At 49.7% G+C, this 13,057-nt stretch overlaps 1 protein-coding gene across 2 annotated transcripts; it reads right to left on the bottom strand.

Annotated features, from left to right (window-relative positions):
- Window positions 1-7,564: 7,564 nt before the first annotated feature.
- LOC122365814 (charged multivesicular body protein 5-like) lies at window positions 7,565-12,469 on the bottom strand. Of its 2 annotated transcripts, none has more exons than XM_043337378.1 (6): window positions 12,326-12,469; window positions 11,786-11,874; window positions 10,550-10,701; window positions 10,073-10,238; window positions 9,204-9,428; window positions 7,565-8,634 (listed from the first exon to the last, which is right to left on the bottom strand). In XM_043337378.1, the coding sequence occupies exons 2-6, from the start codon at window positions 11,852-11,854 to the stop codon at window positions 8,578-8,580; spliced, it is 669 nt and encodes a 222-aa protein (XP_043193313.1). In that variant the 5' UTR covers window positions 11,855-11,874; window positions 12,326-12,469; the 3' UTR covers window positions 7,565-8,577. The 2 variants fall into 2 exon arrangements, with proteins under 2 accessions (XP_043193313.1, XP_043193314.1); XM_043337379.1 differs by having other exon boundaries at window positions 12,194-12,335.
- Window positions 12,470-13,057: the final 588 nt, after the last annotated feature.

Here is a 13,057-nt window from a genome sequence, read left to right as displayed (position 1 = left end):
CAGCTGGCGTCAAATGGCGCTCAGAAGGCCTCAAAGGGCCATCAGCTAGGTCCAAAGTGCCCTCAGCTGACGTCAAACGGCCCTCAGTAGGCCTCAAAGGGCCCTTGGATTTTCGGGCCCTTTGAGGGCTTCTTCGTTGTGACAGTGCTGCTTTGTCGGTGAGGTGCGCGGTCGCCGTGGGTCCCTCGCACGCCGCCGGGACAGCGAGAGGTGGGTGATCGGGGCCGCCGTACGTGCCCTGCTACGGGCTTCCTGAATATCTGTTACGACTGGTACTAGGAAAGTGGGCATGCCGCCTCAAAATTGTGTCTTTGTAGTAGGTATGTGGTATAAAAATGAGAAAAAAACGTTAAATTTCTGGTTTGTCATCTCGCTACGAATCATTGTAATGACTTTTCATGTCGATGTGCATTAGTAAATGCGCGAATTGACAAAGGGGGTGCTGCCCCGCTCATACACATCCGGACCAACCCGTGACTAGCCTACGCTTCTAGCCAGGCTGGGTCGGTCGGCCGGCCGGCAGGCAGGCGCTACCCGCGCTGATTTCTGAGGGCCTTGCATCCACGCTTATTAATCGAATATTTTACGTAATTGTTAAGATGTTGATAATTACTCACTGAATCGTATGTGAATAAAACACGCTGCGTAAACAAAAATGGAATATTAAATGCTTTGAAAATTGAACGGGTACTGAGGTAATTGTTTTATCATGTATCGACAGAAGCTTAGTTTCAAGTCAACCGAAATATAATCGCGTTGGGAAACTTTTTCGGCTGGAGCCTGGGGCCCTTCGGCATGGAGGGCCCCAGTTTGCAGGTCGTGCCCCCCCCCCCCCGTTCAAAAATCCTGTGTGCGCGCCTGTTGAGAGATATGCACCATCTACGCTCCTTGGAAGCGCCCCTACCCTCATTGAAGGTCGCCCCCATCACCAAGTGCACCCCCATCTCAAAAGCAAAAGTTACACCCCTGCCTGTGAGGATCACTTGAGGTCAGGTCGGTCAGTACCCTCACCACAGGGGCGCGGGAACTACTTTCCGACTGGGGGGGGGGGGCACACCATAATAGAGATCAACCTAGGGTACCCCCAACTCTAGTTTTCTCACCGGTTTTGGGCCACTTATTTTTCACCCCTCGGCTTTTTCAACGAAAAAGAAAACATTTGCAAAAAAAGTGTGGTATTCCGTCTCAAAGCTGTGGGGGCACCGCCCCCACGGCCCCAGAGTTGGGGGGGGGGGGGCAAGCTGCCCCCACTGCCCCCCCCCGGCTCCCGCGCCTATGTCTCACCATGATTAATTAGCGGGGAGAACTGCCATTTTGGCCAAGGTCCCATGTTTATAATTTACATTGAAGAAATTGCATGACGTTTAAATGACCTTACTAAGGACGCTTGTGGTTATAGAAGTTTTTCGTTAAAGTGATGTCAGCAGTCAGTTACAGAAATCCGGAAAATCGATACCAAACCAAATGCCAATCAAAACCATGGGAAACTACCGAAACCGAATTATCTAGGAAATATGAAAGAAATAGGTACCAACTTTTTACCAAATTTAATTCAAGCCTCTTGTAGTACATAAGCGATGATTCATAATACTGAACATTTGGCTTGGAATACCAAATACCAAGTCGATATCGGTTTGGTTTTGGTAAGCATACCAAACAAGTTGCTATCCGATTGACATCTCTAATCACTCCCGAGCAAATCAAGCAAGCGAGTCGAGAAATCTAGTGTTGGACTGAAAGAGGATCCGGTAAATGGATTCACACGCAATATGACTTTTTGGGCAGCTTCGTGACCTGAGTGACTTTGACTTGATCTTGACTTGGTCCACACCGTAAGCTGACTTTCCTCAAACAAACAGCTTGTCATTCGATGCACCTGCAGAGAGCAGACATGATCGGCACGACGTCGCCAAGTTTACGGCTCATAGTTGTGGAATGCTATTTTTGGCAAGGGTGGCCTAAGACCGGACCCCTACGTTAAGGCCTAAGACCTTGAGGTCACTGGTTGACCCGATGCCTTAAAAGTTAAAACTGAATATAATTCGCTGCGTTTTGTAAGGTTTCATTTCCCCGAAAGGGCCTGACCTGCAAACAAAACAAGGGAACGGAACGGACTAATGTTACCACTTACCTACCAGCCTCTGGCCGTCAGAGTTCGCCCGAGAAAGGGCCAGCCCGGGCGAGGGTCATTGTTGAGTTTATGAAAGTGGCTAAACTACGCTGTGCTGGGTATTGTAAAGAATGGCCGTACAGATTGTTTATCAGCCGTGAGCTCACTGCCCACAGTCGCCATCTGGCTTCACGATCGTCCTGCCCTCCAGCGGTCGACGGTCCGAACTGGGGCTGCACATGTGTCGTAGAACGATGAAATGCTACGACAATGGTACCTACGCATAGAGTAGACCGGGTAAGCTTCAGGGGTCCGTTGGACCCCCCCCTTGCCGTTTCGCCCCTGATCGAGATTCGAGCTAGAGCTTCGCAGAAAAAAACGAGCGTGCTGCCCGTGACGAGAGGAAGCCGACGATACCCAATTTAAGGCCCTAGGTCATTGGTTGACCTTCCAGGTCAGGTCAATGACCCAAAAGTCGGGAAAATCGGGACCTGTTAGAACGTCGTAAAGTGTGGTTGCTATGGGGTCCTGCCGGGTATTCGTAGTACGTGTCAACCGCCTCTGAAAGCTTCGTAACATGTTACGAAGGCGCCAAAACTACCTACTTCGTGAATGTTCATATGGTTGCTAAATTCGAACTCAGCCCCAAAAACTAGCCTACAAACATGTAAAACTCGAAAAAGTGGACCGAGGTCATCGAAGGTCAATGACCTGACCTGACCTTCAGGTGATCTTGACACCCACCCTAATGCATGGGACTTGGGAGCAACATCAAATATCATGTTTGAACGTTTGAAACTACGAAAAGACTGCAAACGCGCGGCTAACGCAAGCCGACATACGCCGAATCGCGATTCTGACCAAACATGGTCTCAAAAAGTAGGTCACATGTAGAAGGTCATTTGGATCAGTTTTTCAGGGTAGGTGTAAAATTGAGCAACGCGATGGTACGGAAAGTTTCGTCGCGATCAGCCGCTTTTTTCGCGAGTCATTTGCAATTATAATATTTCGCGAGTTATTTGCTTACACGTTCGCGGCTGGAAAAACACCAATACCTACGGGCGAGGGTCAAAGGGTTAAGGGGGTTTCCTGCATTGGATAGCATGGCGTTCGGCGCGGTGCTATAACCAAAAGTCTTTGGAACTTTGCAGTGATAACGACGCGCAAGGGCTACACTGTGTAGTGCTCGACAACGGCCTCATCCATGGCTCGCGCTCTTATGCATATTGCACAATGCACATTAGTCATTAACCTACGCACCTCGCCCATTGAATGCTTCTATTACTCATCGATCAGTCTTTATTGGGTCTGGGTGTATGTAGTAGTATGCGTTCTTCAGAGACATTCACGTATCATCATGGACATTGGACCTACACAAAGCACACCAATAAATATTTATCACCCACTGATTAAAAGTCATAACTTTTCACCAGCTTCCGTTTGTGGTGTGCGTAGCACACTTTCGTCCAGTTATGATGGCTCTGATTGGTCCAGCTACTGTCATACAACATAACCACCGGGGTCCCATAGGTGCCTGGTGTGGTGGCGGCGGGACAGGGGCCACCGGAGCCACGCCGGTGGCGACAGTCGGTGGCCGGCGGTCAGTCACGACGGACTGGCCTCACTCATCCGAGTGACCCAGCACCGGCACAACGTAAGGGCACTAGACAGTTAAGTTTCAATTGTGTTTTTCATTGCATAAGACAACCGCTGTTGACAACAGTTATTCCGTGCCTCCAAAAGGGTATAATAGGAAAGGCATTGTATAATAAAAAATCTCGAGAATGAGGCCGGTTCAATTTTGACGGCTTCAGTTACGATCAAAATTTTCAAACGATTCCGAGATAAAATGTTCGTCTCTGTACGTGAATCGTGGATTGATGTCGACACAAATGTCGATAATTGTATATATTTCATTTCCATGCAATCACGTAGTGAGTCAATCAGCGGCGAGTTTTGCTTTCTCTTAAGAAAATTCAATACTGTCACTGATCATTAGCGCCTCTCCCCACCCCTCAGGTCCAGCCGCAGATACGGACGGCCGCTGCCATGTGGAGCCAGGTGCGTGTGCTGCGGCGCGCGCTGCTGCTGACCTCCCTGCTGACCGTCAGCGGCCTGCACGTGTCCGGTCAGCGGGTGGCGGTCGGCTGGCGCGCCGGCCGGCTCCTTACGCTGACCCTGGCCGCCGTGGTGAGCGGCTGTGCCTTGGCCAGCACCGTCACCGCCCGTCCTGCCTCCATGATGATGTACTGTCTGACCATGGGCGCGCTGCTGTACCACTCGCTGGCCGTGCTGGTTCACCTGCTGCTCCACCGGCGCCGGCTGCACGGCCTGCTGCGCCGCGCCGAGCGCCTGCTGAAGGCCACAGCGCTGTGTCAGCAGGCCGCCGACTTCCGACCGTTCCTCCGGCAGACCGCGCTGCTCACAGCCGCCACTGCGCTGCCCACGGTACTGTGGTGGACGCGCTACCTTTACTTTGACGAGGTGCTTCAACCGACGGTCCACACCCAGCCGCTGCTGCCGGCGCTGCTGCCGAGTGCCCTCCAACAGCTCCCGGGCAGCGGGGTGGTGTTTGGTCTCCAGCTGGTCTACCTGAACATGACCGCCGGCCTGGTGGCGCTGTTTGACGTCCTGCTGGTGGGTCTGATGGACGTGACGGCCGTTCTGCTGATACGCTTGGAAAGGTTCGCCGCCGAGCTGGGCCGGGCCGACGGGGACGGAGGCGGGATTCAGTCGGCGGGCGAACCGAACGGCGTCCTCCCCGAGCCGGAAGACACGTCACCCGCCGCCGGCACCGTCATCCATGTCCGTCAGCAGAGCGGCGAGCCGCCCGCTCCCACCACTCGCGGTCCGTTCGTACTGACCTCTGCAGAGAGGTCACCGCCGACCGCCTACACCCGCGCCGAGTCTGCCCCGGCACCGCTGCAGCGTACCGCCGATCCCGAGAGCCGCCTGCGTCTGCTGTCTGCCACGCTCAGTGAGGTCACCCAGCTGGCAGAGAACAGCGCTGATCTCTGCTCGCTGCCCACTCTGAGCCTGCACACCGCAGCCACCACCGGCCTTCTGGCCGGCATCTACTGCTTCATCCAGCTGGTGCACATCTTCTTCAGCACGGCCGCGCAGGTGAGCGAGTCGGTCATGTTCCTGCTGTTCCTGGCGTCGTTCGCCGTGCGTCTGGTGGCAATCGGCGCCGCTGGCAGTCAGCTGTCGGGGCAGCAGCAGCGGCTGCGCGCGCGGCTGTCGTCCGTCCGCTGGTCTTCTCCTGCGCCGCCCGCCGTCCACTCGGAGCTACACCTGCTGCTCGAGCAAACCCGACAGGAGCTGGTCTTTCACGGCTGGGGTCTGTTCAGCACGCAGAAGGAAACCATCGTCTCCCTGCTCGGCTTCGTCCTCACTTATGTGGTGATTCTGGTACAGATGAATGTCTCTTAAGAACGGGACGATGACGGGACGGACTCGGGCTGCGCAGGTCCCGTCCCAGCACCGATTGCAGGGCCGACGGAACCCCATCCCACCAGCACGACACATATCATGTGCCTGACCTACCAAGTACCAACACGGGAGGGCGATGAGTAGGCCATGTACAAGCACTGCTGCAAGGAATCATTAGAACTAAGTAATGACGCTCCCATGCACTCCCAATGGCGTACTGTATATTATAGGTATATACAGTACGCCATTTTTAGGGCCCTAACGAGAACATATAGGGTGCGGCAAAAGATACCTTGATACCTTCTATCTATCCGAGATAGCTTGGTATATTTCCAATATGCTCCCAAATATCACGTTGCCGAGAGCGTCCTTGCATTCCTGCATCCTTCCCTGAGGCGGAGATTAGCTGAACAGCTGATATTGGCCCAGATAGTGAATAGCCTGGGTCATTGTCTACCGAGTGATCGGCGCATGAACTACGGCCTACACAATACATACACATGGGGGTCTAAGTTTACAGTTCGAGGTGCGTAGTCTCGCTTTTAGCATCTTCTAAGATGGCAATACACAGAAGGATGTTGCCTGGCACTTAAGAGTACCATTTCCTACCATTAAGCGCTGGTGGAAGAATTAAGAAGGGGAGCGTAAAATGTAGACCCCATTCAGGGCGGCTCTTCCGCATTTCAACCGCCACCAAAATCGTCATGACGAAATCATCTAGGAAATCCGAGCACTCTACAAAGAGTTGCTAAAAGGTTAACTTTACAGAACCATCCGGTGTCTGGGACAATTGTCCGTCGGTAATGGAAGGACACATACGTATCGAAGACCCATAAAACTCGTATAGGACCAAAAATGAACAGAAAATCGGGTCAGACAGCCTTTTCATGCAGTACGGTGCTCCTGCTCATCGGTTTGCCAGAACTAAGAGGTGGTGCCAACTGCCAAGAGCATCTATCCGATATCTAGGCGAAGGGCAAATGGCTAGGGAACAGGTCTAACCTAAATCCAATCAAATTACCAAAGAATCGTGCAGCAGAAGCTTGACTACACTGAACCACTCAGCGACGCCGGACACCTCGGAGCCTGGGCAAACATGAGCCCTTAGTTAGCATCTCCAGAATTTTGTGACTAGCATACCTGTTCAGCGGTGGAGAAATATGCCGAGTTGGGGTTGCACGGGCGCAGCAAATCCGCCGCCGCCCTGGCGGTGACCTTGACCTCCGCCGTCTGGTGCGGCTCCAAAGCCAAGCCGGCGCAGCCGGCGTGGAATTGGGAAGGCTTGTGCTACCCCAACTCGGCACAATTCTCCACCCCTGTACCTGTTGGTGTCTCACGCTGTGCCCAGCTTCATGTAGAATATATTGACCGGTGAAATGAATCTGTCGCATTATTATTACTGAAGGAAAGGAACGATTTGTTAGGTACCAAAACTCTTGCCGCGCCCCATACTTGCACGAAAGCATTATTCTTGAAAGTAAGGCAGCAGTAAGTTCCTTTCATGACCACGGTCAATTATTTTTCACGAAAAGGTCAAATGCCCTTCTTTGAGGAGCGCCAAAAAAGGGCATAAAAGGTAGCATGAATGATGAAAGACATGAAAGAAGCAAGTGTGCATGCACAATATCAGTAGATCGGTGTGTACCTGCATTGCTTCGTTGTCCTACATAATTGACAGTTAACGATCATCGACCCGTCATTAAGCAAAAACGACCCGAAATGCGTATGGAGGCCTAGTATTGTCTGTATGCATCACCGAAGTTTACCGCCGCGTCGCCCGCCGCCTCATTAAACACCGTGGGTGTGTAGAGCATACCGGCAATGAACCGGCAATGGCCATGCGGCGCCCGCCGTCGTAACGCTAAAGCTGCATTTATGGGGCTGTAACTATAACCATTGTATGAGTACTGTGCTATGGGTATCGTGAGCGCAAACAATGCGAGGAGTTCTGGTATGTCGACCTGCCACTGACCGCGTCGGTGTCACTATGTAGTGAACGAACCACGACTGAAGCGCCAAAACTAGACTCCAAACTATATTTCGACTATTTCACAGGAAAAGCTCAACTTTTTGACACTAAAAAAGTCGTAAAATAATGCAGTTTAAGTTTAGAGTATTGTGGAAACAAGTAGCAAATGGTAAAGCAACCAGCCTTCTTACTATTAAAGACGAGTGTTAGCTTTATACATACACTGAAGAAACGGCGAGCTGAAAAGATACCGTCGCGATACCGATCACACAGAGAAAGCGAGACTCGCTCAGCTCACGGACAGCCACTGGACCGCGTGTGAACTATCCGTCAGTCACAGTGTAGTGGCGATAAAGGCAATGTGACGGGCGGTCACAGCACACCCTAAGTTACCCCCCCCCCCCTTCCCGAGCATATAACGGCGGAACATAACGCGCGGACGAAGGACGCTCGAATTGCATTCAGAGCCCTGCTCCCCCCTCGATTACATTTCAATAATCAATTCTAAAGAGGCACGCTGAACACGCCTTTGACAGTGCTTCAGTGAACAGAAGGACATCTAAACACACATGACTGTGACAATATCCCGTGACAATATCCAAGTGGTGGTGATCCACACTCTGCGACAATAAGTGAATCCCCAATGAAAGGGCAGTCAAGTGAAAGAGCGTGAATGCAGGCTGTCTGTAGACTATCTGAAGCACCCTAAGAGATAAAACTAATATAATTTTCTGTGTCTGAAATAGTCTTACCCAGACTGACCATAATATGCTATCAATTATATCGACTGCGTCAGGTATTACACCAACTAATGCGGTTCTCACACACTAGGCCTAACAAGCACTTTCATCCTCCACGGTCAAGGCGCACCAATCACATCCCGAGCACTGTCCGTCTCCACCAATCACGGCCCGACCACGACTTGACTCCACCAATCACACCTTTCCCACACACTGAACCGGTGAACCCCCAATCACGGCCTGACCTCAATCTGTGTCCAACAATCACGGCCTGACCTCAGTCTGCGTCCACCAATCGCGGCTCTGGTCCGCCCGGCACCGGCCAATCACTGCGCACGTTCGGGGATCTTGGGCAGTCCGAACTCGTCCAGCACGACGCCGTCCTGAAAACACACACAGAAAACGTCACTGAAAGCGCAGGGCAGGACAGCTTCCGCCATATACAACAGCTACACAGTCTGGCATAAGCAACCACACTGTAAAAAAAGGTTTACTAATTTCCTAGCTATCCGGCCACTTTTCACTAGCAAAATGCGAGTAGACTTGAAGTCTACTCGCATTTAGTTCGTGAAAAGTGAAGTCTACTCGCATTTTGTTACTGAAAAGTGGCCGGATAACTAGAAAATTAGTAAACATTCTTTTTTACAGTGCAGGTCATCGAGCCTTACCCTAGACAACTATTTGCATGCCTATTGCCTTTCATGTCATATCCCTAAAACTTCCGCCTTTTCCATGTGCAAGAGGTCTGGAACGGTTTGATCAGGTGCAAGGCTACATCTCATCGCATCTAAAAAGAAAAATAGAAAGACAGTAATTAATATATTGACAAAAAAGACACAAACTAATTCAAACCTGCGTGAGCACTGCGCTTGGTTCAACGTATGCGCAAACACACCTCTCGCCACAAACAGCGTCCCCTCCCTCTCTCCCTCACACACACACACACACCCACCTGGCTGACGGAGGCGGCGCCCGGCTCGGTGCCGGGAATCTCGGGCGCCTTGCTGGCCTCGTCCAGGTAGCTGAGGTCGTCGTCCAGCGCCAGGTCGTCGCCCAGCGCGTCCAGCTCGGCCTCCAGTTCGTCGTCGTCCAGCTCGGGGGTGCCGTAGCTGCGTCCGAGCGCCTCCTGCACCTCCTCAGACTGCTCCAGCATGTCGGCCATGTCGTCCTGAATGTCCTGGAACGCGACAGACGGACGCTGCTTTAGAAACGGAGTTCGGAGGTGCTTTCGAAAACAACGGTACAGATAGTGATGAGAGTGATTGAATCCGGTTATGCACGGACTGTGTGTAGATATATCGAGTATCTATAAGATACATGTATGCGGCATTGATGACACTTCAACGAGAGTATCTGGCTGGCAGCGGTGACTAAAAAGCTAAATGTAGGAAGCCAACAATAACGAAGGCGCACAGACGCAATGCCGACAAAGAGAGTCGGGATGGCCTCAAACATATACGGGATAGCAATGGTGGCACATAAAACGTGAATGTTACGTGAACTTATGATTGTTGGGGCTTGCGGAAGCTACAATAATAAAGTTATACGATGACCGCGTTCCAGTAAGTGTTGCACTAACACTGAAAAAACATGGTAACTGGATACATTTGGGAAAACGGTCCTGAGAAACGTCCGATGACAAAACCCAGCAGCACGACGTCAACAGGCCTGTTGTGGAGCATTAACGTAAAGGTCAACTCTTCTGGTAACGGATGGGTACGCAAAAGTGAGACACAATTGCAACAGCAAAAAAGGTTACAATCCCGTTTATATAATATCGTTCATCTAGTCACGTCCGTTAATCTACTACTCAGCACTCACCTCGATGTCGTCAATGTTGATGTTCTTGAACTCCTTCTTCATCTGTTTGACGCCGGCCTTCATGGCCACCACGGTGGCCTGGGTGTCCTTGAGCGACTGGGTGGCGTAGTTGGCCTGCTCCATGTTGAACGACTGCTGGCGCAGGTTGTCCAGCTGGGACTCGTACCTGGGGAGAAAGGGGTGTCAGGGTGAGGGGTGACACCATATAGGACGCATCGCTTAAATAAAAGGATCGTAAAAGGAGAAAAGAAAGAAAAGGATAAAAGGTATAAATTACCCATGAAGAGTCATCGTGCTAGATCACAGAGTTGAAATAGGATAACATAAAGCCAATCTGCTAACATGGGTGACAACGAATGGATGTGACTGCGTGAATGAGGGTCAAGGCAATTAGTAAAGTAGAAGTTTCTGCAATAATTGACAGGTGACACAGTTGTTGCATACCATACAGAGTTGATGCACTACAGAAACACTCACATTTTCTTTTGTTTGAGCACCCGCATGGCCTTCTGTTTGACGGCGTTCTTGCCGGGGCCGTCCCTCATCTTCTTCATCTGCTCCTTGTACTTGCGCAGCTCGGCGTCCAGCCGCGCCACCTTCTTCTCCACCGAGTCCGCTCTGCTGTCCACCTGCAGAACAAATTGTCCTTTGTCATGACATACCACTAGCTCAAACTACTCTCCCATAACAATGAACATGCTGTGCCCTCGAGTAAGCCAGAGGGAAATCACAGGTAACATGTTCTTGGTAATAAGGATGATATGAAAATACTGAGTGTCCTGAATGCCTGTTGAGAGGAAGCAATCATCAATGAGGAAGTGAAAAGGAAGAGGAAACCAATGTTTCTATAGTGAAATGAGCTTAAGTGCATATTTTCAAAGGACAGTAGGCAACAACTGACCTCTTACAGTTTCACTGTATTCAAATGTCTTTGGCCCTGCATGAGCTTACAAAGTGTTCATACCTGACCTTAGGCCTGGTGCTAGAGTGCATGTTGTAAGGTTTCATCAATTGTAAGCACCTTGCTTGTAAATGTGGAGATGGTTGAGCTGGCATTGGCACAAGGCAAAGTGGCAGTGAGCATGAGTGAGCACAACATGGTGAACAGCCAAAAAATAGTGAGTTTTAGAGGGTAATACCATCCATAACAGACAGAAAACATTTCAGACAGCCTTAGTGTCCCAACAAGAATATACATTGGAAGTCGCTGGTAAGAGTGATATCAACTTTATACAAATACAGCAAAGTTTACACACAATCACTACCCCAGCTATGGAGCTCCCAAGACTGTCCATACACAATGCAGCATCCATTATTCCACAAAATCAGAATGTATACCTCCCCTGTCCTCATCATTCTCATTTCTGTGGTCTGCCTGGGTTCTGAACAAGCTGTTCTATCACCATTCTTATCAGTGTACCCTTAGCTTGCTACCATTTCTCATCTTGTCATAAGTGAAATTTGTGCCATGTGTCAGTGTGTGGCTGCTGAATGAGAGCTCAAGAAACAATAGCAACTAACTTTACTTCCATAATGGAAAAACTGGCATATGCTGATAAAAATAGACAACAAACAGCACCCTACCTACTTGGTCTCACTTAGTTCCCACCCCATCAACATTAGCAGGCAAAGTTGCAAAAAAGAATGAAGCAAAGTTGAATGCCGGGTCTCAGGATTCTGCATCCTAAGCCATCTAGAACATCAAGCACTTACATTTCCAATGCAGTCGTTAAGATTTGGTGGAGGCTGCTTGGGCTTGGAGCTTCCAAACAGTCTATTCATTGCTGATGGGTAGGCTGAAACTGAAGCATTCAACATTTGTCAGCTTGTTACCATAAAATAAAATTGAATTCTTCATTAAAGTAAGTTCATTGGTACCTACAAATTGAAATACACAATAATATGAACCACTAACCAGCGTACTGATTACTGAAATTGATTTTTCGGAGTGTGACTAAAGCCGCAAAGACGTCACTATTTCAAAAGGATGTTGATATTGACGCTACACTTAAGCCACTGAAAATCCCTAGAAAACAGTATATGTAGTATAAACCGACATGTAGTATAAAGCAGACACACTAAAGTGAAAGGTGTGCCAGTTATAGACCAGTCACAACTCACACCGATTCGTGATGACTGACAAGCTTACAATTATCCTGGCTATAGCGGATAAAAAAGAGTAGCATAGAAGCTTATTGCAAAACCCTCCACTGATAAAAAAACGATGATTTTACACTTCAACTTAGTACTTACCCCCTAAAATAAGCAAGACAGCAACAAACACCAACGCAAAGCTAAACCTCTATAGATGGCCTTGGCTAAACCTTGAGCTGAGTCATGAACAAATAAATACAAACATTGCGCAGGCGTTACAATTTCGATGTGACCAGTAAACTACTGCAAATAAACGTTAGACAATAAATGCATGCATAAAATTTACTTTGGGGAGCCTGTGGCTTTGGTTGCTGATGCCAAATGATATTTAAATTCCTGGAAGAACACATGAGAAGTAAATAACAAACAAATTTAAAAGGAAAGATGAGTGGCTTAGAAAATATGAGGTCCTCACAAAACTGAGGAGAGAGAGAGAGAGGGAGAGAGAGAGAGAGAGAGAGAGAGAGAGAGAGAGAGAGAGAGAGGAGAGAGAGAGAGAGAGAGAGAGAGAGAGAGAGAGAGAGAGAGAGAGAGAGAGAGAGAGAAACAAAGACCTGCACAGAGACAAAGATAGATCGATACAGATTCAGAGACAAAGAAACAGACATAGCCAGAGACACAGAGGCACCACAGAGACAGAGACACAGAGACAGAGACACAGAGACAGAGACACAGAGACAGAGACATAAAGACAGAGACAGAGACACAGAGACAGAGACACAGCGACAGAGACACAGCGACAGAGACACAGCGACAGAGACACAGAGACACAGAGACACAGAGACAGAGACACAGAGACACAGAGACACAGAGACAGAGACACAGAGACAG

This window comes from Amphibalanus amphitrite, unplaced genomic scaffold, assembly GCF_019059575.1.
Source record: "Amphibalanus amphitrite isolate SeventyFive unplaced genomic scaffold, NRLGWU_Aamphi_draft 000765F_arrow, whole genome shotgun sequence".
Lineage (NCBI taxonomy): Eukaryota > Metazoa > Arthropoda > Thecostraca > Balanomorpha > Balanidae > Amphibalanus > Amphibalanus amphitrite.
The sequence above is the reverse complement of the archived record's forward strand: the minus strand, read 5'-3'. Positions and strand labels throughout refer to the sequence as shown.

Bases quoted from the DNA above. Each gene is read 5' to 3' on its own strand.
- LOC122365814 (XM_043337378.1), bottom strand. From the start codon at position 11,854: ATGAATAGACTGTTTGGAAGCTCCAAGCCCAAGCAGCCTCCACCAAAT. The intron at 10,702-11,785 runs GTAAGTGCTTGA...TTTGTTCTGCAG, and splicing joins TTAACGACTGCATTGGAAAT to GTGGACAGCAGAGCGGACTC. The intron at 8,635-9,203 runs GTGGGTGTGTGT...GTGTGTTTTCAG, and splicing joins GCGCCGCCTCCGTCAGCCAG to GACGGCGTCGTGCTGGACGA.